The sequence below is a fragment of the Sander lucioperca genome, chromosome 11 (genome assembly GCF_008315115.2).
Source record: "Sander lucioperca isolate FBNREF2018 chromosome 11, SLUC_FBN_1.2, whole genome shotgun sequence".
In the NCBI taxonomy this organism is placed as follows: Eukaryota; Metazoa; Chordata; class Actinopteri; order Perciformes; family Percidae; genus Sander; species Sander lucioperca.
The window spans coordinates 37,486,341-37,510,165 of NC_050183.1; the positions used below are offsets into that span (position 1 = coordinate 37,486,341).

At 41.7% G+C, this 23,825-nt stretch overlaps 1 protein-coding gene across 18 annotated transcripts in view; it reads right to left on the bottom strand.

Moving 5' to 3' along the window:
• celf5a (cugbp, Elav-like family member 5a) overlaps positions 1-23,825 on the bottom strand; it is a 197,729-nt gene that overhangs the window by 160,483 nt on the left and 13,421 nt on the right. For all 18 annotated transcript variants that reach the window (XM_036007207.1, XM_036007206.1, XM_036007214.1 and 15 more), the window contains exon 2: positions 21,115-21,197. In XM_036007207.1, coding sequence (XP_035863100.1) covers positions 21,115-21,197 — 83 coding nt within the window. The remainder of the gene's footprint in view (positions 1-21,114; positions 21,198-23,825) is intronic.

Genomic DNA, 23,825 nt, shown 5'->3' on the forward strand with positions numbered 1-23,825 from the left:
AGAGAGAGCTGAAAAATACTGTTACAGCCAGGCCCACATGGGTTCAGGTAATTCAAAGATTTCAGCAGCATGACAAAAGACATAACTCAAAGGTATGCATTTTGGTTTATACAAAGGCTGAGCTAAAATTACAGGTCAGAAAAGCAATTACTCTTCTCTGAGGCTGTCAAATCGAATAAGAAATGTGTTTTAGACCAAAGACGGAAAGCAGTCTACTCGATCGGTGTCATAACATGCTGCGGTTTTGCCCTAAGGGGATAGGAATTGTTTTGCCTTGCAAAAAATATTTTCTTTCATGTGCATATTTCATAATACATCACACACATTTCATCCAGGTCACATGCATTGAAGTGTAGACCCACTGGTACTACTTATTGTCTCTCTCTCTTTATTACTACTACTAAAGACCAGATGGAGAAGAAACAAAATTAAGTTCATATTATACTAGAGAATTGGACACATTCATAATTCATACTAAAGAGAAACAGACAAGTTTAAATCTAGAAGAAATGGTCCCTTTGCTGCTGGCCATTTCAGCACCATGGACAGCACCACAGCCAGCAGAGAGCACTACTGTTTCTTTCCTTGAATCTTGCAATGAAGAGTTACATTGTGGTGGCTGGCATTCACTGTTTGTGTCATTGTTAAAGCTTTTAAAAAATGTTATCCCTAATCAGTAGTGATATGAAAACAGCACAAACCATTACGTACTGTGTGAGATGTCACACGTATTTGATTAGCAGCTTAAACCTATAGCTACATTGACAACATAATTGCAACTCCACTTTTCGTCTGCACACCCTGTGATTATCCTGCCGGAAAACAACAACACATAAGCAAACAAACAAACAATCAATCAAACAAACAAATTAAAATAGCAGGCTACAAAAGCATATAGCACTGATTTTGGAAGCCAGCACTCCAGATAAAACCTCCATCTGTTGAAATGCATTCCCGAGGTGCTCCTAGAAACTGTGAACGCCCACACACAGAAAACTCTGCCAGGAGAACAAAGACAAACATTTCAGAACCCCCGTGCACCTCTTGCACCACAGCGCATGGAGAAGAAAAAAGCTTTTCCCCCTGCTAAATATATGGGCTTGACGTGGGAGCGTGTGGGCTGGTGAAAGCTTAAGATGCAATGCTTTACTTTAACACAGCTCTGCAATATTACAATAAGTCAGCCATAATTCCTTTCTCACTCTGAACAATACTCACTTTCCCACAAGTAGCCTAGTTTAATAAGATACATTTACCTCACAATATTTAAGGGGGAGCAATGAGAAATATGCCATGGATGATTTAATTCTTTTTTTACTAGTTATGGTAAAGCAAAATACAAAGAGATATAAGTACATTGATTCTATGTACTTAGATCCCTTGATACTCAGTGTTTGTCTCCGTAAACATTCACAAACATCTCCAAAAAAAGATTTCTATACAATAATAACCACAGCCCCCAGTCCATTCATATTTATAGTCAACATCAAAGGGACGAGGCAAGGCATTAGAGCCCATTTTGACTCAAGGGGAGAAGCCATTTCCACAGTTTCTCAACAAGAGAGTAAAACTGCCTTCATCCTGTAACCCATGGCAATCCTAAATAACCCAACCGCTGTGATCAACAGTCAAACAAAGGCATTTCATTTGAGGCAGTGATGGTAATTTGATTCACTCTGACCTAACGGTTCTCAATCAGAGCCAAAAAGGCCTTAAGGTTTTACTCTCTGTGTTCAGACACACAAGACACACAATTTGAATAGGTTTCGTTCAACTCTGGCAAATTATAATGGCTATTTTTCACTATTTTCTGACATTCTATAGAATAAACTATTAATTGATTAATCATAAAATAATCAGCAGACTAATCGGGATGAGTGACAGAATCATGTCCAACCGTTATGATGTGTAACTTCGGATTTCGGGCTGATACATAAACAGCTGAATCCGGTATCGTGACAATGGGGCTGATCTATTCAATTAAATTCTCTGTTTATATACTACATACATTATATACTGGAATTGAATACTGTTTTTAACCAATTTGTTTAAAAGGTTTACACTTGAGTTGTAATTCCTGTCAATTCTGAAGATTCTTTACCAGGTTGCTGGTGCACGATTTATGATTTTAATAATAAACAACAATTCAGTAAATTCATATCTACTTATTTATCTGTAACATTTTGTTTTACAAAGTTAGGAAAGCTCAATAAAATAACAAACAAAATACAAATAAAAGAATGATCCCAGTCACTTCCACACAGAGAGGCATACAGCTGGTATCGGATTGGTACTCGGTCTCAGCCGATGTACTGTACTGAAAAAGTAGGATCGGTGCATCCCCAGTTGAAATAAATAGTATAATAAGAATATTTTTTCTGATAGAGATATACCATACCATTGTGTTCCACTGTTTACAAATGTAGAACAGAAACATCACAATATTGTTAGAATCAATAATTTGGACAATCAAACATGATCATATCACTATGATACTATTCCACAAAAATTAAATAAATTATAATATTGATAATACTGTCCTTCCCTAATTACTAGTATGTATGACTCTCAGCAAGTAATGCTAGGTTAATGTAAACACTCAACACACAGGAATACTTTTATAATGAATTCCAACCCAGGCATATGTTTGGTGATATTTAAAATATACAAGTTCCATTCAATTACATTCTGAATTAATATAACCAAAAATGTCATCACTTCAATTTAATAATAAGCTTTAATGTGTATGCTTATTCTTAGTCAGAGCAAATTCGAAAAATCATCTGAATAATGTTTGTCCCCAACATGTCAGACCAGGACATTACCACAACATGCACACATATACAAAGTCTTCTATTAACCTCTGTCCACCCATCACTGAGGACGCTAGCAACAGAATAATACACACTTAAAAACCATAAGGACATCCATTTTGTTCACTGTGTTAGCAATCCACATGGTGACACTAAGAAATCCCATCCACCTCTCTGTCAGAAGAAATCCATTAGTCAAACCAAACACTGACACTTAGAATGTCAAACACACAGGTAACACCTAATTTGTCTCACAACTGTGATAGCTCCAAATGGTGAATAATGTCTGTGAGATGTCAAAAAATGCAAAAATGGGGCTACAAAAATGTTTTGAGAACATGTGCAAAGCATTAAAACTATAAATGTGTTTCTATTTAGATGCCTGAATTGGTGTTTTTGAATGCCCTTGTTTCTGAGTCAGTCTGAAAAACATTGTGTCTCTTCCTGTCTTCCAGGCAATAAGAGAGGATGCAGCACCCAGGGCTTTGTTGTTCTCCCTAATGTGAGTTAATCTGGACGCTGTCACATCAAACACAGGGACATCTTATGTGTTATGTAGATAGTGTTTATAGAAACTTAGCCCGGCTCTGTCCCTGTGGGCCCCTCTCTTGCCTTTTCATTTGAATGGAGGCAGAGAGATAGGCCATCTTCAAAGCCCTCTGTGTGTCTCTCTGTATCGACCATGCTCCTCTGCAGCCCTAGAGGCTTCCTATTAGAAAGGATTTGTCTTACAAGCTCTGTGGGCTGCCACTCTGAAAACAAAATTTGAAAAAAAGAAATTGGGGGAAAAACATGTTACTAGGTGTGTTGTTCTGCATAAGTCCCTATTTAGATGATTTTTGGCTCTCGCTTTGTAACAGCTATCTTATTCACTAATTTCAATCCAATCTTGTTGATCTGACAGCATACACTACACCTAAAGAGCCATAACTGACACGACAAGATATCACTGCGTCTGACCGACAGACCCACATCAAGCTATCAAACACACACTTTGCCATCATAGCTCCATTCACATGTAACCCAGGCAATATGTCATTGTTCTAGTTTATTGCAAGAGGGAATAGCTCTTTCTGCCTATTTGGTCTGCAGCAAAAAAATAAGCCAGGATTTACAGATCAGTGATCCTGCGTTTTGATAGGGAAGGGCTGAGGTGGACCGACATTTTTTGATATTTGTAATTTCTTATTTTCCTTTAGCTGAGCTCCATGCTGATCTTTAGATAACCCGCCATCTCTTCTGCCTTTATTACTGCATGTCCTATTTCTGTAAGCTATAGCCAGACCACTATCAAGCATCTTCAATAAGGGGGGCTGGGTTGCAAAAGATAGCAGTGATGACAGAAAGTGCGAGAGAGAGAGAGAGAGAGAGAGAGAGAGAGAGAGAGAGAGAGAGAGAGAGAGAGAGAGAGAGAGAGAGAGAGAGAGAGAGAGAGAGAGAGAGAGAGTGAGAGAAAGTGTGAGAGAAAGAGCAGCTGAAAGAAGGAGAAAGAAAAAGAAAAGGATTTTATTTTCTCTTTTTTGCCACAACCTGAAATATAGTCAGGCAGTGTGACTGTAGCTGGTCAGCTGGACACTATAATAAATCTGATATAGTCAGATCCTGGTCATTCAGCAGGCACAGCTTAAGTGCTTTTAGATGTGTCAGAGGACATGACAGATTTCCACTGCCCTACTGATGACTTCCCATTAATCCAGTGTAAAGTTAGTTAACAGTTCCCTACAGAGCTTTAATGCTCATAATCACAGTTTTGTATATTGACAGCATTTTTCATCAAAACAGATCGGTATTCTCAAGGCCTAGCCTAACAGACAAATGCATTTTCTACTTCATGAAACATTTGCAAAGCCTTTTATATTTTCTGTCTCTTCTTTTTGTTGGCACACTAATGAGACATTACCAACATCAACGCTTAGTGTCCCCCACGGCCGCAGAAATATGTATCATGTCATCCAAATGCATGTACAGTATGTGCATCCTTGCGCACGTGATGCTACATGTGATACAAACAATACAGAGAACGCTTGTCAAACCTTTGCTTTTGCTTCACACAGCTCCTAGTGGTCAAAAGCTCCCACTCCAATGATACCTTTCAGTCTGTCAACAGGTATGATGAGGAAAGACCAGGAAAGAGACACTGGGGAGAACGATGGAGTTAGGGATGGAGGAAAAGATAAAGAACGTGTTGGACAACATGCTCTGCCCTTTTCCCAATCTTGAAAGAGGTACACTGGAGAGTAGTTTTTCAGGAATATATTAAAATGGCAGTAAAAGCACACCCATGAGGCAGGTGGGTACAAGCTGAACCCATCAAATTAATCTGAGCTACATTTGCAAGTCATCATCATAATTTAAAATGTTTGAAAGACGGAATAAAAGATCAAAGAATACATGGAACTAGTCCGATGACAAAGAAGAAAAATAAAGTGTCAAAAAGGGGAAGAGTTTTCATAGCAGACATATTTTGATAGACAAAGAAGAGGCATTGTCAGGCCAGAGAGGCAGACAGACACATAGAAGCTGGCAGATGGGAAAATGTGACAGAGAGCAGCCAGCCAAACTCTATAAGCTGCCGCAGTGTCATACAGAAAATAAATGTTCTGTCTCATCCTCTGCCCCAATGCCTAATGGATTGTACCTGTACACATCTTTGCTTCAGTGTATATTTATGTGTGTGTGTGTGTGTGTGTGTGTGTGTGTGTGTGTGTGTGTGTGTGTGTGTGTGTGTGTGTGTGTGTGTGTGCGTGTCAGTCTGTCTTTTTGGGCAAGCTGTGATTACACCCTGGTCACGTGACACGTGAGAGGAAGGCAGTCTGCGGCAGAAGCATCAATTTGCCAAGTTGCTGCGCAGCATCAGGTATTGTGCAAAACCTGCCCTTCTAACGTTGCTACCTCACGGGGCAACACTACTAACCTGTATCACCACTTATTACTGCAATATTGGTTAAAAAAAATAAAATCACAATTAGTGGCTGGCTTAGCTCAGATGGTAGAGCAGGCACACACATATAGAGGTTTATTCCTCGACGCGGAGGCCGTGGGTTCGACTCCAACCTGCAGCCCTTTGCTGCATGTCATTCCCCCTCTCTCCCCTTTCATGTCTTTGTCTGTCCTGTGAAAATAAATGCCCCAAAAAATATTAAAATAAAAATCACAATTAGATCATTTTCCAAAATCGTTCAGCCCTAGAGAGAGAGAGAGAGAGAGAGAGAGAGAGAGAGAGAGAGAGTGTGAGAGTGTGTGTGTGTGTGTGTGTGTGTGTTTTATTTGTACATGTACACTCATTTAAGCAGTATGGCAGCCCATGCTGCCATGGAAATCATTTACCTGAGCCCCATTTCTGATGTTGTGTGATGATGATGAGATTTATTCTACCTCATAGAAACACTCAAAGACACACATGGATCCCTATGTTTGTCTGTCAGTGAGCATATTCCATGCACTCATATTCATGTGCCATCTTATCTAATCATTAAAAATATACAGCCAGATTTAGAAAGACACACTTTACATAATGAATTTCATAAAAGAACAGCAAAGAGGGGTATTGCATTTCTTCATAGCATTTGCTTGAAATAAAATAACGACAAGGCGAGTTGAAGATCATTCACCTCTGCAAAACTCCAGGTGAAACATCAACACCGATACAGTCTTGTCGTTCATACTCAGACTGAGCTTCATTACCTGCACACAACCAAACAGGCAACCTTTAGAGGTGTCCAAATGCTTATTCACCAGCGGGTAATTCAAGCAAGCCTGGCATTCCCTTATTAAAGCAAAATAAATCAGAAAATGAAGTAACCGTTTCTGCATAATTCAAATCTATTTTTTTCTACATTTCTGTATTTTTTGTAGTACAAAGGGGGGAAAAATGGCACGCAAAAGCTAACGTTTTCTCATGATTTATCATTTTCAGCGGGTGGATATCAATCTGCTGTTGACTGCGGTACGACCCATCTGTGCAGCACTGCAAAGGCGAGGAAATTGAAAACGTTTAAAATTGCACATTTCTGCCTGAATCCAAATCAATCAACATTTTCTCACAGACTTCTCCTGGTCAGCAGCCAGTGCAGCTGATACACTGAAAAATATGTGACAAAGAATTTGCTAAACAAATACACTCATCTCAAAACAATAGAAAAGACATATTTTCCAAGTATCATAAATAGTTTAGCATATTTATTTAGCCCCTTCTAAATATATATTTGAAAAAACAGGTAAAATTGTCACTCAAACTGTTGACAATCATTTGGGGGGAAATAAAGGTGATGCTTTTGTTGCGTTGTGTTAATATGTCAGGCAGCTGGCAAACATTTATTTAAATCTCAAATATAGATATACTGCATTAGAAAGTTTTACTGAAGGGCATTTGTTATCTGTTCACCAAAAACCTGGATGCTCTTTGCCATTTTAGTTGCACGCTGGACATAATCTGGAATCTGTAAATAATAGATTCACAGTAACCCAAGTTACCAGTTATTTGGGTGAGTAAATATACATCATGAACGTAATACACAGGTGGGGGGGTCAATATCATATATTACTATATTGACAAAATATAGCAAACAATGGATGCTGGTTCCATATGAAAAACATGGATTATCAAGGGGATGTGCAGGTATGAAAGCTGCATAATTGCTTTGGTTCCTAAGTCTTTTGTTCATTTTGATTCTCTTGCCTACTTTTTTCTTGTTTTTTTTTTTTCGTTTATTTATCCAGTCCATATAGTCTAACATGAAAACCTGTGAGGCAGTGAATATTCAGATAGTGAGCACCACAATGTCAACCTAATGATTGCCACTGAGACACCTTTGGACATCATGGGATTCAACAAAAGGGACCACAGCTGTGCTGCGTTTAGTCCTGATTCATTCAGTACTGCCAGTCCTGATCAGGCAGTGAGGCCCTCCATCAATACCTCCCACTCATATTTCCCACTCTCCATTTCCCTCTATCTCACTCCCTCCATGTCATTTCTTAATCTTCACAACTCAGTGATTCAAATATCTTTCCTCTTACTTTTTTTCCCCAATGCCTACTCCTTCTCCTCTCTTGCTCTCTAATCTACATTTTCTTTTTCTCCCTCTCTTCTACCTCCAAGCTGACTTCACAGAGCCACCTCCTGTCTGAGAACTTGCAGAAAGCACATTAAAGGATGTACACCGGCTAACCCTGCAGAGCACCGTGACTCTAAATTGCATTGTATGTATGTGTGCCACAGCTGTGCAGGGAGCCACAAGGGCTGACAAGAGTGAAAGGCTGTGCAGTCTCTGTGCTCTGCAGACTCACTTTCTCTCACGCGCAGTCACTCATACACACACATACACACATAAATGCAAAGCTCTGCACAGTGCCAACAAAACTCTGTAAACAACAACACAACTCAGTGATGTGTGTGTCCCTACAAGCCCTTCACGGGTATCAGATACAGCCCCGCTATGGTTTTGGGGTTGTGGTGGGAGTGAGGGGTAGAGGGGAATTTAGTGTTTCACCTAAATGTGAGCTTGCTGCCTGGAAGACATCCAGTATACTGTTTTACTCTGAATTATTAAAAGCTTATTGCGGCTGGGACTGAAATAGTTTAGAGGCCACAGACTATAGCTGTTGGCACAGAACTACATAATTTATATTGCTAGCTATTCTGAAGCCATCCAGCTTATTGTTATTTTCTATATGAAACGCTTTAAGGCTGCATGATGGACAAAACATAACCACTTAAATGAAGTGTCAGGTGAAACTAAGTTTGATAAAAATGAAAAACAAGACTAGGTTGAAACCTAGTATATGGCTGGACAATGTGCTTAATTGTGGCCAAATCTTTACAGGGATAGTCAGCGGCGGGGGTGTCTATAATGTGAATTCATGGATATTAAATGTTCATCTGTAGTGGTCCCAGTAATATTTGTTTGTTGTGTACTGAAGTAGCAAATTACATGACATGGGCTGCATTACAACGGCGGTGGCAGCAAAAACAAACTGATTGATCAACGATAGCGGAGGCAAAGACGTTATGCCGATTGATTTTGAAAGAGTAACGGCCAATGGGGAAGCTCCAACTCGACCGACCCCATCACTCACTTCGACCAATGGTGTAACTTCATCACTCAGCGACAGACTCAGGGCCAGATGTACGTACATTTGCGAACGTAGCGTTATCAGCGCCACGGCCAACCCGCAGAAAGCGCACGGTGATACTTCAGCTTACGACGTATTTACCAAACCTGCAGTTCATCGGGTAATCAGTGCCTTTCTCCACCCACTATACCGTAAATTGCGCTGCAGCAAAGCGTTAAGTACTTGTGCTATGATACGGCTGAGTGCAGACTGCGATATTCCCACTGCTGATGCTATGACTGTTTGAAATGATCCTGATGCCAATATTTGTAATGTAGTGAGGAGTTTAACAACTGCTGGAATGGAATGTGAACGCTGAGTCGGAGATTCGATGTCATCTTTGATTTCTTCCAGTAACTGTAATATTGCATGGCTGCTTCATCTGTAACGCTTAATGATTTCGTGCTCACTCAACTGAAAAAGTGTGATCCTTGTGGCAAAAATCTTTTCAGCTCGTCTCCTTGGCCTATGTCTTCGTCTTACTCGGACTGCTGCCATTTCACCAGGAGGCATATGCGAGGAAACCCGATTCCAGGTTTAAGAGGCGGAGAATTTTCACCGCAAAATAGAGGCGCGCTTTCAAGGGCGGTATTTGTACATACCGCGGAATACATAATTAGGCGCACTTTACGCTTCCCCTCCCATCTCTTTATGGGAAACTCCCACTTTCCCCTTGACCCTCCCATGAATGCATATGCATGACACGGAAAAGCGCAATTTGCCATTTTCAGTTCCTGCGACAGGCAGTCTGCGCTTTTACCGCAGTGTGGCCTGTTTGTACATACCTCGGCATGCTTTTACGTGCACGTTGCGAAACAAATACGCCTGAAGTGGGCGCAAAAGCGTTAGTACATCTGGCCCTCAGTGACAAGACTTCTGCGTTTATATATTTACTGCGGTCCAGCCAAAAACTGCTATAAAAATGCTTGAAGAATCCTAACACAAAGAAATGTTGAATGTGTCGACGTTTGATCTTGCTGGTGCTAGCTCAGCTATATCCAGTGTCCTGGTATTCTGCAGGGCAGACGACAGAAGCCTTCACCGCTAGCTATCACCCTGACACTCGCTCCCTCAGCGAGCTCTACTGACAGCCCTCTTCTGCAATGCAAATGCCCACTTCCACATGAGCAGGCCCATCACTAGCACTCCCCATACACTTGTATTCCATGTCATTACCCCCGGGGACCCTTACACACACTGTTCCTCTCTTCTACACCTCATGCTGCTACCCTTATCTGGGATGGGAAGGGGGCTGGGTCTGGCTGATGCGTTGGTAGCCCTAAAGGAGGGCTGCCACGGGCCGTTTCCACTCATGCCTCCTGTCAGTCACATTCCTCTCCTTGCCCTCCAGCCATGTGTACTGTATTTCATTAGTCCTGATTTTTGCTGACAAATGCTGGCTGTCGTGCTGTGCAGCCCCCTTACCCTCTCTATGGACACTACCCCAAAGCACAGCTAGATCTGCCTTACAAATGAGCTCCCTCTGGTACCACCACACAAGTGTGTCATTACAATTGACCACAGATACACTGCACATGCTGTGTGTCTATGGACAGTACACACACAAACACGCATACACACTTACAGAAACACTCTGAAGGTATGCCTTCAAGCTGTCAACATGACCCTGTGCCTCCCTCTTACTACTCTCCTCTTTTCTCATTTTTTCAACTATTCTGTGACTTCATCTCCCTCTATCTCTCACATTCCTTACTCACCCCCTCTCTCTCCCAAAGGCATAAGGTCCAGCCAGTGAGATGTCAGCTCCGATTAGCCACGTTGGGTGATGTGTTTTAAGTGTGTCCTTCATTATTGAGTAAAGTGACATGTTCTCTGCTATAATTGCCTGGGCCTCCTAAACTGTCGCCTTGTCTGTTTGGATATTTAAGCTAGTCTTTTCTCCTCTCTCTTTCAACATACACACAAGGACACACACATACACACCCCTCTATTCAGGGCCATAGTTTATCATCCATGTGTGCACCCCTCTGCTCACTCCCACTCTTTCTCTTTGTGTCTGCGGGCAGTGGCACACCTGTGCAAGCCTGTACAGGGACCCACAGATGGATTGTCAGTTAGTATCTGGGCCTTGCACTCGTCTGCACTGCCATGCCCGCTGGCCTGAAATAAAACCACTCTTCTGGTTCGGCTCCGCTGGTATAGGTGATGCTTCACAATGCCAAACTGACATCAGATCATCTGAACTGCACAGCATCAAAATGAGCCACACCCGCACATGTTAGTGTATACAGGCAGTGACATTTAAAGTCAAAACCAAACCTACCTACACACACACTGTTTTCCCCATTACACACAAAGCCAAGCTCTATAACCCAGATCACAGCCGTATCACACGACTGAATCTCATAGCCAGGCAGGCGAGCAGTCTTCAGCCACAACCAAAAATAGGTTAAACAGACTAAAAATATCAAAAACATTAATAATTCAGCTTTTTTGTTAACCTGTGCTTCAGAAAAAAATAGCACACTTCTCACTGTGAAGTGGCTTAATGGGCAGGTTGTGCAGTGGATTATTTTGGTATTTTAAGCAGCGTCTCCCCCAAGAGCCGGTAAGCGAGATGTGCCCTGAGCAGTGGGAGGGGAAGCAGCGTTGTAATGTCATCAGAACTAATGTCACAGATGGGGTCAGAATACAGTCATCTGTAACTCAAAGAAAGTTCTTCATTTTGGTGGGTGGTTTGATTCACAAATTTGGCAGTAATACATTAATATCAAGCAATAAAAATGAAAAATGCATTATTGCATAATGCATATTTTTGTTCAGTCAGTCTACCAATATATCTCATTTACTGTTTAGCATTATTTTCACACAAATCATTCTTTAAATGCAACAAATCTTGGACTGTAACAGTTTTACAACAGCACTCATTGTAGCAACTAAAAAGAGACTATTGCATGTGAGTACAATATTCTGTATGAAATGAAATTTCATGATGAAACACATTTTCAGTGGGTGTTGTTTATTCTCCAAAGGCAGTTGCAGAGTGCAGATCCTGCTTTTTTTTCCAAATACCCTTGGAAGCCAATCCCCTGGGGAGAGGAAGGCTTCTCTAAATATGTGGCTAATCTACCACACAGAAAAATGAGCCGAACAAAGGATAGGGGTGCGTGTGTGTGTTAAAGGGGTACCAGAGGAGAAACTGCAAGACAGAGCCGAGACCGAAGGTGGAAAACAAGCCATATTGTGATGCTCCAACAGTTACCCTGTGTATTTTAGTCTATTTGTAGCATTTCTGCTTCAGGGGTGTGTGTGTGTGTGTGTGTTTTGTGTGTGTGTGTGTGTGTGTGTGTTTTGTGTGTGTGTGTGTTTTGTGTGTGTGTGTGTGTGTGTGTGTGTGTGTGTGTGTGTGTGTGTGTGTGTGTGTGTGTGTGTGTGTGTGTGTGTGTGTGTGTGTGTGCGTTTGCGTTTGCGTGCATGTGTGTTCTAAGGTTGTGGGGATTCAGGAGCACTCTGGTACAGCAGCTCTTTACTGGCGCACACACGTGCACAACTTGTCTTTTATTTTGAAAAAAAAATATTTTGACGGACATACGTCAGAGCCGTGCAGCGGTCTAGCGCCGTAGCCATGGTAACATCATTTTGTTAACATTCACTTTAAGTTTGTGTTGATGTTCAGAGGCAAGATGGCGAAGCGCAAATATGACCCGGAGTATTTAAAATGTGGATTTTCTTACAGCGAGGATAAAAAGGGACAGAAACCCCAGTGTGTGATATGTAATGAAGTGCTTGCACATTAAAGCATGACATTTGCTTGGTTTGAATTCTATAAAAGTGGGTAGCGACTTAATGACCATGGGAAAATGTGGGTCACAGGGTGAGACCAGTTGAGAACCCCTGACCTACAGTATAATAAGTATGAATCACGTCTATCTACACGTGTACAACATCCCCAGACCTCCAGACTTTTTATGACACCACCTGCTCCTTCTATTCATCAGTGTGATTTGACTTGGGTAATACATTCAGACACCGGCGAGGTCACAGACATAAAACCATAACAGTACCAGTACCCACAAAGCGCTCTTTATTCTCATCTCAATCGAACAACAAAGGTTATAAGAAAAAACATAGACATCAGAGACAGACTCCTGTAGCCATTGAGATGAGCTGTAGCCATTCAACTTATTGTAGTGCTGAGATCAGCTGGTAGTACGTTTCTTTATGAGAAAACGGATGGTGTTCAAATGTTTTAACAAACATCTTGGTCCTTATCTAATCTCGGTATTATCGCGGTATTTTTAAAAGCGTGTTCAATATCTTCAGAAAGCACTGATAGGCCTACACAAGCTATAATAGTTTCAAAAAGTGTAACAGTGTTTATTATATTACAAAAATATAGGCAATAGGCTTGTAAAAACTATTGAAAACTGGCTACTGAAACACCGGCCCACCGTAGGGTGTCCGGTAAGAACTTGAACCAGAGATGTCTGACTTTGAGATCCAGGAAGATTTATTTACAACTCCATCATGAAGTTAACTATGAAGTTGTATTTGACGTTACATGTGAAGTTGGATGTGGTTCTGAAATATAAACAAATAATAATGCACATTAATAAGCATCTGACTTACTATGAACATTATTTACCAAAACTAAATGTTATAGCCACCAGCATACAGACCCTTTCCAAAAAATTAGAATATCATGGAAAAGTTTATTTATTTCCATAATTCCATTCAAAACGTTAAACTTCCATAGATTATAGATTCAGGGCCCACAACTTAAACGATTTCAAGTATTTAGTTGTTTATTTGTACATAATTTGGGCTTCCAGCTCATAAAACCCACAAAAACAGGATTTCAAAAAATTAGAATACTGTGAAGAAATCAACATTTACTGCTCAGTTTTTGCAGAAAAAAAAGAAATTAGGATCACATCAAAGCAATCAAAATATGGTACTTTCAAAACGATACGTCAATCTTCAATACTTGGTAGGGAATCCCTTTGCCTTAATCACTGCCTCGATGCACCGTGGCATTGAGGCAATCAGCCTGTGGCATTGCCTGGGAGTTATGGAAGCCCAGATTTCCTTGATGCTTGCTGTCAGCTCTTCTTTGTTTTTGGGTCTGGTGCCCCTCATTTTCCTCTTGATAATACCCCATAGATTCTCAATGGGGTTTAGGTCTGGCGAGTTGGCTGGCCAGTCAAGCACTGTGATGGCATGGGCATCAAACCAGGTTTTGGTGCTTCTGGCGGTATGGGCAGGGGCCAGGTCCTGCTGGAAGATGAAATGTGCATCTCCATACAGATCCTCAGCAGAAGGAATCATGAAGTCCTCTAAAACATTCTGGTAGACTGATGCGGTGACCTTGGATTTAAGAAAGCAGAGTTTACCAACACCTGCACTGGACATTGCACCCCAAATCATGACTGACTGTGGATATTTCACACTGGACCTCAAGCAGCTTGGGTTCTGTTCCTCACCCGTCTTCCTCCAAACCCTTGGCCCTTGATTCCCGAATGAAAGGCACACTTTACTTTCATCGGAAAAGAGGACCTTGGACCACTGGCCAACAGTCCAGTCCTTCTCCTTGGCCCAGTTGAGACGCTTCCTACGTTGGCTCAGGCTCAGAAGCGGTTTGACCCGAGGAACCCGACAGTTGTAGCCCATCTCCCGGATGCGTCTGAATGTGGTGGTTTTTGAAGCTGTGACTCCCGCCTCATTCCACTCTTTCTGGATCTCTGCCAGATTCATGAATCTTCTCTGTTTGATAATCCGCTGAAGCCCATGGTCAGCTCTTCTGCTGGTGCATCTTCTCCTGCCACATTTTGCCCTTCCACTAGACTTTCCATTGATATGCTTGGACACAGCACTCTGTGAACAACCAGCCTCCTTAGCTATGAACTTTTGTGGCTTACCCATCCTATGGAGGGTATCAATGATGGTCTTCTGGCCAGTTGTCAAGTCTGCAGTTTTCCCCATATTGATCCTAACTGAGACAATTGAACCAAAGTGAAGCAATGTAATGACACCTGGGAAAACCTGTGCAGGTGCTTTGAGTTTAGTAGATGAGTAGTGTGTGACACTCAGTTTAAAACATTCATGCCCTGTAAAATTTGGGCTGATTTCTTCACAGTATTCTAATTTTTTGAAATCCTGTTTTCGTGGGTTTTATGAGCTGGAAGCCCAAATTATGTACAAATAAACAACTAAATACTTGAAATCGTTTAAGTTGTGGGCCCTGAATCTATAATCTATGGAAGTTTAACGTTTTGAATGGAATTATGGAAATAAATAAACTTTTCCATGATATTCTAATTTTTTGGAAAGGGTCTGTATAACAAGAAACAATACTAAGAATTACATTAATTTCTCTGTAATAATTAACATAAATGTAACATATTACTCAGTAACCCAAACTGAGAATAAGCCACATCTATTACAGCACACATATCCATAACGATCTAAACAGTGTAATACACCTTTAATAGCTAAGCACGTGGCTCCACCGCGCTAGTCTGTTTACTGGCGATTGCAATATTGTAATATTAAACAATCTGCACATCTATCAGCTATGCAATAAGAAACACAGCAACAGCAATATTATCAAGGCGATAATATATCTCTCTCACTCTAAATAAATGTCTTGTCGTAACACGGCTAAACTTATCCACATCGTAGCAGAACACTTATTGAAATATGAATAAACGTAGCTTTAATGTTTACACAGATAATGAGACAGTAAAACCCATGACTGTTTAACAAGCTACAGAATAGTTTTAACTTGCGTTCTGGGCTATACACATCACTTCAACAAGTCCGAAAACGGAAAAGGAATGATGAAGAAAAAAAGTCAGTTTACAGCTGCTGTTCTGTCCCCTTCTCCTGTCTGAGCGCGAGTGATTGGCAGGAGATCAAAGCGATGACTCTCGTCACATCATCTCAGGAGAGAGAGCAAGTGTTACTATGGCCTTTTTTACAAGGCTGATAAATGTCCTGAGCGCCGTCATCTCCTCCTTCATGATTCCAACTTCAAGAAACGCACTGTAGGCTACGCAGTGCGCCCGCGCGGCAACTTCAGGAGACTCGGATGAAGCTGGGAACATGCGGTTTCCACACTGTGGTAATCCACCGTGATAATAATGATATTTTAAATGAAAAAAGGTAATTGTTATCGTCAACATTTTTACCATGGTTTACCGTTACACCGGTAATCGTTACATCTCTATTACAGAGGCACAGAGATCTTACAAGAGCCATAAACCCAAATAAAGTATGGGCAGTAAAGCTGCAATAGTATTTTACTTCAAACTCAAAATGATAAATTCACAACACATATCCCTGTTAAATCATAAAGCAGAAAAAATATTTAAAGAAGAGAAGACCTTGAGTATGCCTGTTTCAACTTCCACTCCACTATGATCTTCTTCCTGAGAACACGCACACTTGTTAGCCAAAGGCTTTATTCTAACGAGTCCCCTCTCCCTGACTACAAGGCCTCCAATCCTGCCAGCACCGATTGGCTTCATGCTGACCAGTCCGCTCCACTCTCACCCCCACCCCTGCCCACTCAACACAGGCACATGCAGTACACACACACACACAATCATACAATACACCACACTCATACTCCGCCAACCTTCACAGAAGTAGCAGTGAATTATTCAACCTTTGCAGCATCTAGGCTGGAACACGAGTGAGCTTGGCTGTAGTTGATAAACAGGTGGATAGCATGCACGCAAAAGAATAGGTATATATGTTATGTTCATGTGCAAAGCCCAATGGAAGGCTAGGAGGTTTGCAGCGTTTCAAGGAACGGCTCCATCACACGGCAGCCTCATTTCTAAAGCACAAGGTTGGCTACTGTCCGCAACAGAGCCCTGCTCTGCTCCTCGCTTGTCATACATTCTATTATGGATAAGCTGAGCACTGGCCCATACGCACAATCACACATACAAACACGCGTCAATGCATGCACGCACATGTATACAACGATACAGGAATCCACGTGCACTCACACAGCAGACAAACAGGTATGTGTGCAGCACAGGGCACAGCGTGAGAGTAAGAGAGCGGGAAAGACAGAAATGAAGACAGAGGGAGACGGAGGCAATTGAGAGGGAGGGGATCTACTTAGAGTGTTGACATTGCAGGAGCCCACATGTGTGTGCCGGAGCATAATCTTCTCCCTGCTCTCATTGGGTTTTTAATGCGGGTGCTATTTCCATAAACCTGCCTCCTGAATCACTGCCAGCCTCTTACACTCCCCCCAGGTCGAGCTGTACTAATACTCAGAGTAAATGCATGCAGCAAACACATTTTCACCGTTGCCTCTCCAAGACAATCACTGTTGTACACAATGCTAGCATGACAAAAAGGGGAGGGTGGCATGTTGTTGTGTGCTATAGCAAACAGACTTGCTGCAGCGATTGAGATTATTTCTTGGATCTGCTGGATTTGAGGAGTGGCAGTGAGAGGACAGAGAGTTTGAGCAGAGAGAGGGGGATATGGTGGCGGATAGTGTGAAGGATGCAGGATTTTGTCATGATGCTGAGCTGGGTGGAGTTAATCTCCTGCAGACTTGTGTAGAGAGATGTGACACTCACAAAGCACACACACGCACCAACTGCTGTAGAAACAGCCACTGGGCCTTAACCGGCACTGTGTTACTGTTGTGTGTTTTTTTAACAACAAATTATGTCATAAAGGAATAATAAGTGTCCAGGTCATCGGAAGATGCTCAGACTTTACTTGGTAAGAGAAAAAAAAACATATTTGGGGGTTTTACAGTTACACATGCACGCATATTTATACACACAGAAGCAGTCATAGGGTTATGTAATATAAAAGGTAGTGCATCTCTATCAGCAGCAAACAAGCACGAAACAGCACACACATGAAAGATACGAGCCTCACTGTCGTGGGCGGTGCGTGATTGTGGCAGGCTGCCATGTGCACATGTTTTTCTTCCCACCTTTATACACTGCTATCTGTATCTACAAACGGCTGGCTGCAATGCAAAGCCAGCTTACCACATACGCACAAACATACACAGCTAATAGAGCCAAGCAATACACACCTGGTAAACTGTCAGAGTTTCTCCTATCCGCTGGCCAAACTTATGTCAGGCACTCGTGTCCCCAAGGTTCCCATCACACTTCACCGCAGGAATCTATATTCCAGTCCAGTACACTTCCATTAGGTAGTATGTAACGGGGGGACACGGATAATAACATCCAAGAACACAAGCACTTCTTTCTGATAATAAGAGGGACACTGGGTTGTGTGTGCTAGCATCTGAGTGCATGCAAACATACGGTATTTTGAACAATCATGTTACAACTTAAAATTCAATTGTTAAAGTTATAATCTTTAAGATTTTAATTATCAAAACAAATGTTATTCGATATAAATCCAATGTGTCAGCGTCCTGTAATTGCTTCTCTATATAGTGGTTTGTACAGCTTTTTTGTTTTTTTTATTAAAAGTGCATACACTCACACAAGCAAATCAAAGAAAACAATCTATGCACATACCAGAAGTTACGCAGACAACGAAAGAAACAACATTCGATCATGAGTTCAGTACTACCACGGTGGATAACACAGTTGACTATGTTCTTTAGTGTAAACATGAATCCTCTCAGCCCACACTTTATTTGGGTGCGCTGTAACAAGAGTAGACACTCAAGACGTGTTTCCTGTCCTAATTGTTATTTTGAAATGATACTAATGATGATACTGGATTTTAAAACAAACGTTCTGTTACCAACAGTAACCACAGGTGATGCCAAATCAACCATGACTGAAATCGTATGGGTTATAACTTTAGAATATTTGAAATATTTTCTCTTGTAGAGGTCAGGGATTGCAGGTGACACAGGGTGTGAACCCAGGCCTTCCAGCTGAAGACTTAGCATTCTAACAACATTCTAACACTCCATCTCATGAAACTCAAGTGTGTGCATGCTGTGGGCTTGTTTTTGCTCAGTATTCAAGCAGAGGGCCCTTCATGAGATATAGAATATCTTGTTAGGTAGTACAATGTTCATTCATTGTCCTACTCATTTGCAACAAGTAAATTCCAGCAGGGTTTTTGTGTTTCGACATTAATATTCAGAACATTTCAAATAACAGGTAACCAGGTCACCAGGTAACCACAACGGTCCCAGCCCTCCTGCAAGAGAGCAGCAATGCCAGGGTTAATGACAAAACGCAGACATAAATAACTCATAGCTCATCTCTGGAGAAGTCCTAGTTTACATTAATTACAGCATAGCTCCTGGCAAACTGCATATCAAGCAGGATTTTGCAAACAAACAACTGGCATATCTACTTACCATCAAGCAGTGAAGCAACAGGGGTCATATCACAAAAGATTTAGGAGCAGGGAGGCACAAGAGAGAAGGACAGGAGAGGCGATCGGAGGCAGTCAAATGCACAAACACACATTTCTGCACATACAGAAACACACACACAACACAATGCAGCATGCCATTTATTGTAAAATGAGTTGTATATTTTCTTTTGTAATATTGTAGATGATTATCATTCTTTAAATGTATTTGTTTTTGTGAATAAATCTCTCCCCAGCAGTTGGTTCATCAATAGGTGAACAGGATCTTTAGGATGTTTAGGGAAACTGGCATGCTACTGTATTTGTGTGTAGCTAGTGTTGTAGCTGCTTGCTCTGTGTGTGGATGCAGTATTATAGCACAGACTCGATGTCCTTGGACCGCTGGTGTTTGAGTGTGTGAGTGAAGTTGAAGGGAAGGGAACAGCAGAGCAGCCTCGTCTGTGAGGCCTGACACTCATCAACGTCTGCCTGTTACATTTCTATGACACGCTCTGTCTCAGGAAGAGCAGCAGCAGAGGAGCAATGGGAGACAGGGGAGACAGGGGGATGCAGGGTGGGGTAGAGGAAAAGTCAGCAAGAGGGCTAAGGCAGGACTGAAAGGTACAAGAAAAGGATTTCATTTCTCACAAGTGGTACAGGCAAAGTTACTGAACGTGTGTGTAGAAAATGCAACATGCAAGGTGTTTTCTAATTCTGTACATACTCTATGTATCATGGCTGTACAATCATTACATGTAATTGTTTGTGTTGACATTGAGTGATGCTGTTTATAGTAATATTGTTTACAGCACTCCATTTGGATGATTGTTAAACCTTTCAAAGCCCAGATGGTTTCTGCTCTTCTCTCAGAACACATTAAGGGAAGGAAGGGGTGCAAGCAAGAGCATCAGACTTGTTAGCGTCTCTGTCTGCGCCTGCATGCCTCTCATTTACACATTCAGCCACATCAACCATTTAATCCCAGTGGTAGGTCAACCCTTACGGACGGGGGGGGGGGTGTTATTAATGACAATGAGGCGTGAGAGAAACTTACTGGAAAGCCAGACTTTGGACAAAAAACAGTAAAAGAATCAGAGAATCCTTTTATAACACATCACTGAACACAGTGTTACTCTTCCGTCTTATTATTCAAATGCAGAGGAAAACGGATGAGAATAACGCCCTCCAGCCTCGCGCTTGGCTAATTTGCAAGATAAACGAAACAACGTGTTTTTCAAGAAAGCCACCATAAAACATTTTATGAGTTTTATGTTTTAAAAGTTTGTGGTAGTGGCATTTGCACGTTTAACTGAAACATGTGCCTTTTGGGGAGGGGATCTTTACTGATGTTTCTCCCTGGTGCAGGCTTAATTTGATCATGTTAAGGCACGCTGCCTCTGTGGGGAGCCACATCAACCCACCCCTCCATCTTTCTATCTATTTCTAACAGTCTTTCCACACCAAAGATACAGCTCTGCACAGGTGTACATACCCACACACACATAAATGCTTAAACAACAAAACAATGAATATATGGATAAAATGAAATTGCAAGTGAATTCAAATTTCATGAGCACCAATTCACATATAATAGTTCTCTTCATCAAAAAAAATCTCTCTATAGTCACTCTATGCTATTGCTTAAAAAGTGTGAGGCAGAGTGGTCTGATCAATGCTGGCAATATCCCCTGGCGACCAGACACATGGAAAAGTTGAAACCGGGCCTTCAAAAGGCTGAGCTATTGATTGAATTGCTTTCCAAAGTGTTTTTCATCTCTGGGACTATACAAGGAGAATGCCGGCTGGTGTGCAACCGGGTGCAGATGGCATGGCTGACCACCGTAGAGAGAAAAGAGAGGGAGTGAGAAGAGGAGGGGAGACAGACACTTACCCCTGGCAGTGTTTTCTGTTCATGGAGGGCGTTCTGGGCTTTGATGGCCGACTCTCGGGCGCAGTAGGTGAGGAATGCACAACCTGCAACAGAGGCACACCACATATAAACTTCATTAGAATGACATACATGCATAACTTAAAATAAAAATGAAAGAAACAAAAAACATTCAAAACATTACAAAATGATGCAGCAGTTTAAAAGAAATAACAACAAAGAATATTAGGACAGTGATACAATTACAAAGAGAAGAGAACGAGTTCTCATGTCCAGACACTGAGTAATTAACACAATTAAGAAACCAAATCTGTAAACCAGAACTCATGATCTGTGGTTTCATGAGTCAGTGAGAACACAAAGCTCCTTGCAAACCTTTCTTGAAATAAACAGAGCAAGTTAATGAAAACAGGCAACCGTGCAATAGACCAGGCTATATGTGGACAATTTTTTCTAGGGGCAAGGGGAGAGGAGAAAAAACAAAACAACAAAAAAGTAGGAGATGAGCTGAGAATTCTTTGGTTGAATTGCCAGGCCTGTCCAGCCTCCCCATCCCTAGTGCCATGTCCTGTCAAGAGCTCCTAGCAGCCTGGCCAGCACCCCCACCCTGAATGCTTGTGACAGCAGCCGAGACAAAAGAAACAGAACTGCAGGAGAGTATTGGGGGGTAGAAAAGGAGAGAAGAAGGCATGAGATCAGTATACAGATGGAGGTAGGAGGTAGACACTGACAGAGAAGAAGGCAGGACAGGACGTGGTGTTAAAACTCTCCAGGGTGAATGCTGCCATGCGTGCACACACACATCTGTCAAAATCACTGAATACATAAAGATCAGAAGAGCAGAGGCAGGGAGGACGTGAGATGGAGAGAAACCAGATGGAGTATTGAGGCAATCATTTTCCCCCTGACTGTCTGAATAAATAGATTTGCTTGTGTTCTATTAATAAGGTTCATATGGGTTACCATGCATCATATTTCTGCCACTCTGTAGATGGTTTATTAGAAGCCACTGCATTTTGGATCTCATTTCAACAGCCAAATGTATTCAGTGGGTGGTGATGTATTAAGTGTCTTTACACGGACAATATTCCAATTCGTTTTTTTGTTGTTGCATACGAGATCACTTTTAATCATCTAAAGCATTCACTATCCATTTTTGTCATGTGCCTGTGTAGGCTATGTACATCTTTTTTGCCATTTCAGTGACCCTTGCACTGGCTAGGTCTACACTGTAACCTCTGCAGGACTGCATCAAAAAGAAGGGTTAAAATGCCATGTCAGTCATTGATCCATTGATTGACCTGTAACCTGTTTTGCCTTGCTGCTCTAAGTCTAAGGTGTTTGTCAACACATGTGCGTGTGTGCCTGCACACCTGCCTATATACAGAAAGTATTTGACCACTCTTGCCTAAATCCCATTAAATTCTTTCTGTTCTATTTTATGAAGCTCCTCCTTTTGTTTGGGACAGTCAATCTGCACCCCGCCATGCTTTTCAGTATGAGAAAGACAGATAGTGATGGAGTCTGTCCAGGGTGGTGACCTTTGAGGTGGCTGACTGTAGCACTGGTGTCACGGTGCAGCCCTCCCCATAGCCTCCCTTGTCCCAGCGCCCCTAACCTAATGATTTCCGATGGCACACCACGCAAATCATTCAATCACTCACAGTGCTGTCTAATTCCCTTTCTCTTTTCTGCGTCAGCTTGTAAAGAATTACCATGACTGCGGAAATGTCACTGTTGTTTTGGGTTTGTTTGTTTGTTTGTTTCTCAAATGGTTAAGGGTAATAGGAGGGAGTGGATCCATTTTGGTGGTTGTTTTTCTCTCTTTTTTTCACTCTCTCTGGGCTTGTTGTTGGTTTACTTGACAAATGCTGGCCCCATCTCTGAATAAGAAACAAGTATTTTGCATTATAATCACAAACGCGGTTTATTTGTTAATGTGTAATGCATAGGGCATTGAGAATAAATTAATAACAACCACAACACTAGCAAACAAAAGGGAAACATGAACTCCATTTAAATGTGATTCTGTGCTCTTTAATGTATGGCTTAATAAGAATTTGCAGGCCACAGGCGAAAAAGCTTTAACAACTCCATAATTGGAATCCAAACACGTACAAATTGCCAGTGCTGCATTGCATACCAAGTGCAAAAGTGTGAGGGGGGGGAGCATGATGAAATAGTTTGAAACACAACAAAAAGCCACTGTAATCGGAGCCTGCTGACAAAGCAATGGGGGAAGCCTTCCCATTGTGAGGCGATGATCCTCTGCATCATCTGATAGAAACCTAAAACAGCCTTATCTCACACATCAATTTCAGCTCCAAAGAGAAGAAATTCCTCCTCCTCCTTACTCCCTTTTCCTTCTCCTAGTCTCGTATCCTACTTCTTAATGATATATTTTTAAGTGTGCGCGGTGTGTACTGGGAAATAGGACTGAGTCTCTCCATATCCACTGTGTTGAATTGGCATGTAATTAAAAAGTCTTACTTGGAAGAGAGAGAGAGTGAGTAGAAAGGAGATACTGTATATCTGTGGCGACAGCAGCCATTTACATTCACCGTGGCTCAGGCTCTCTATTACCAAAAGTGTGTGGGTGCGCAGTACAGAAGGATATTCTGCAAATTGTTTTGTCGGGTTTACAGGTCCTGTTGATAAAATCTACACACACAGCTGATCTTCTTACCGTGTCTAGGCATTTGTTTCTGGCACAC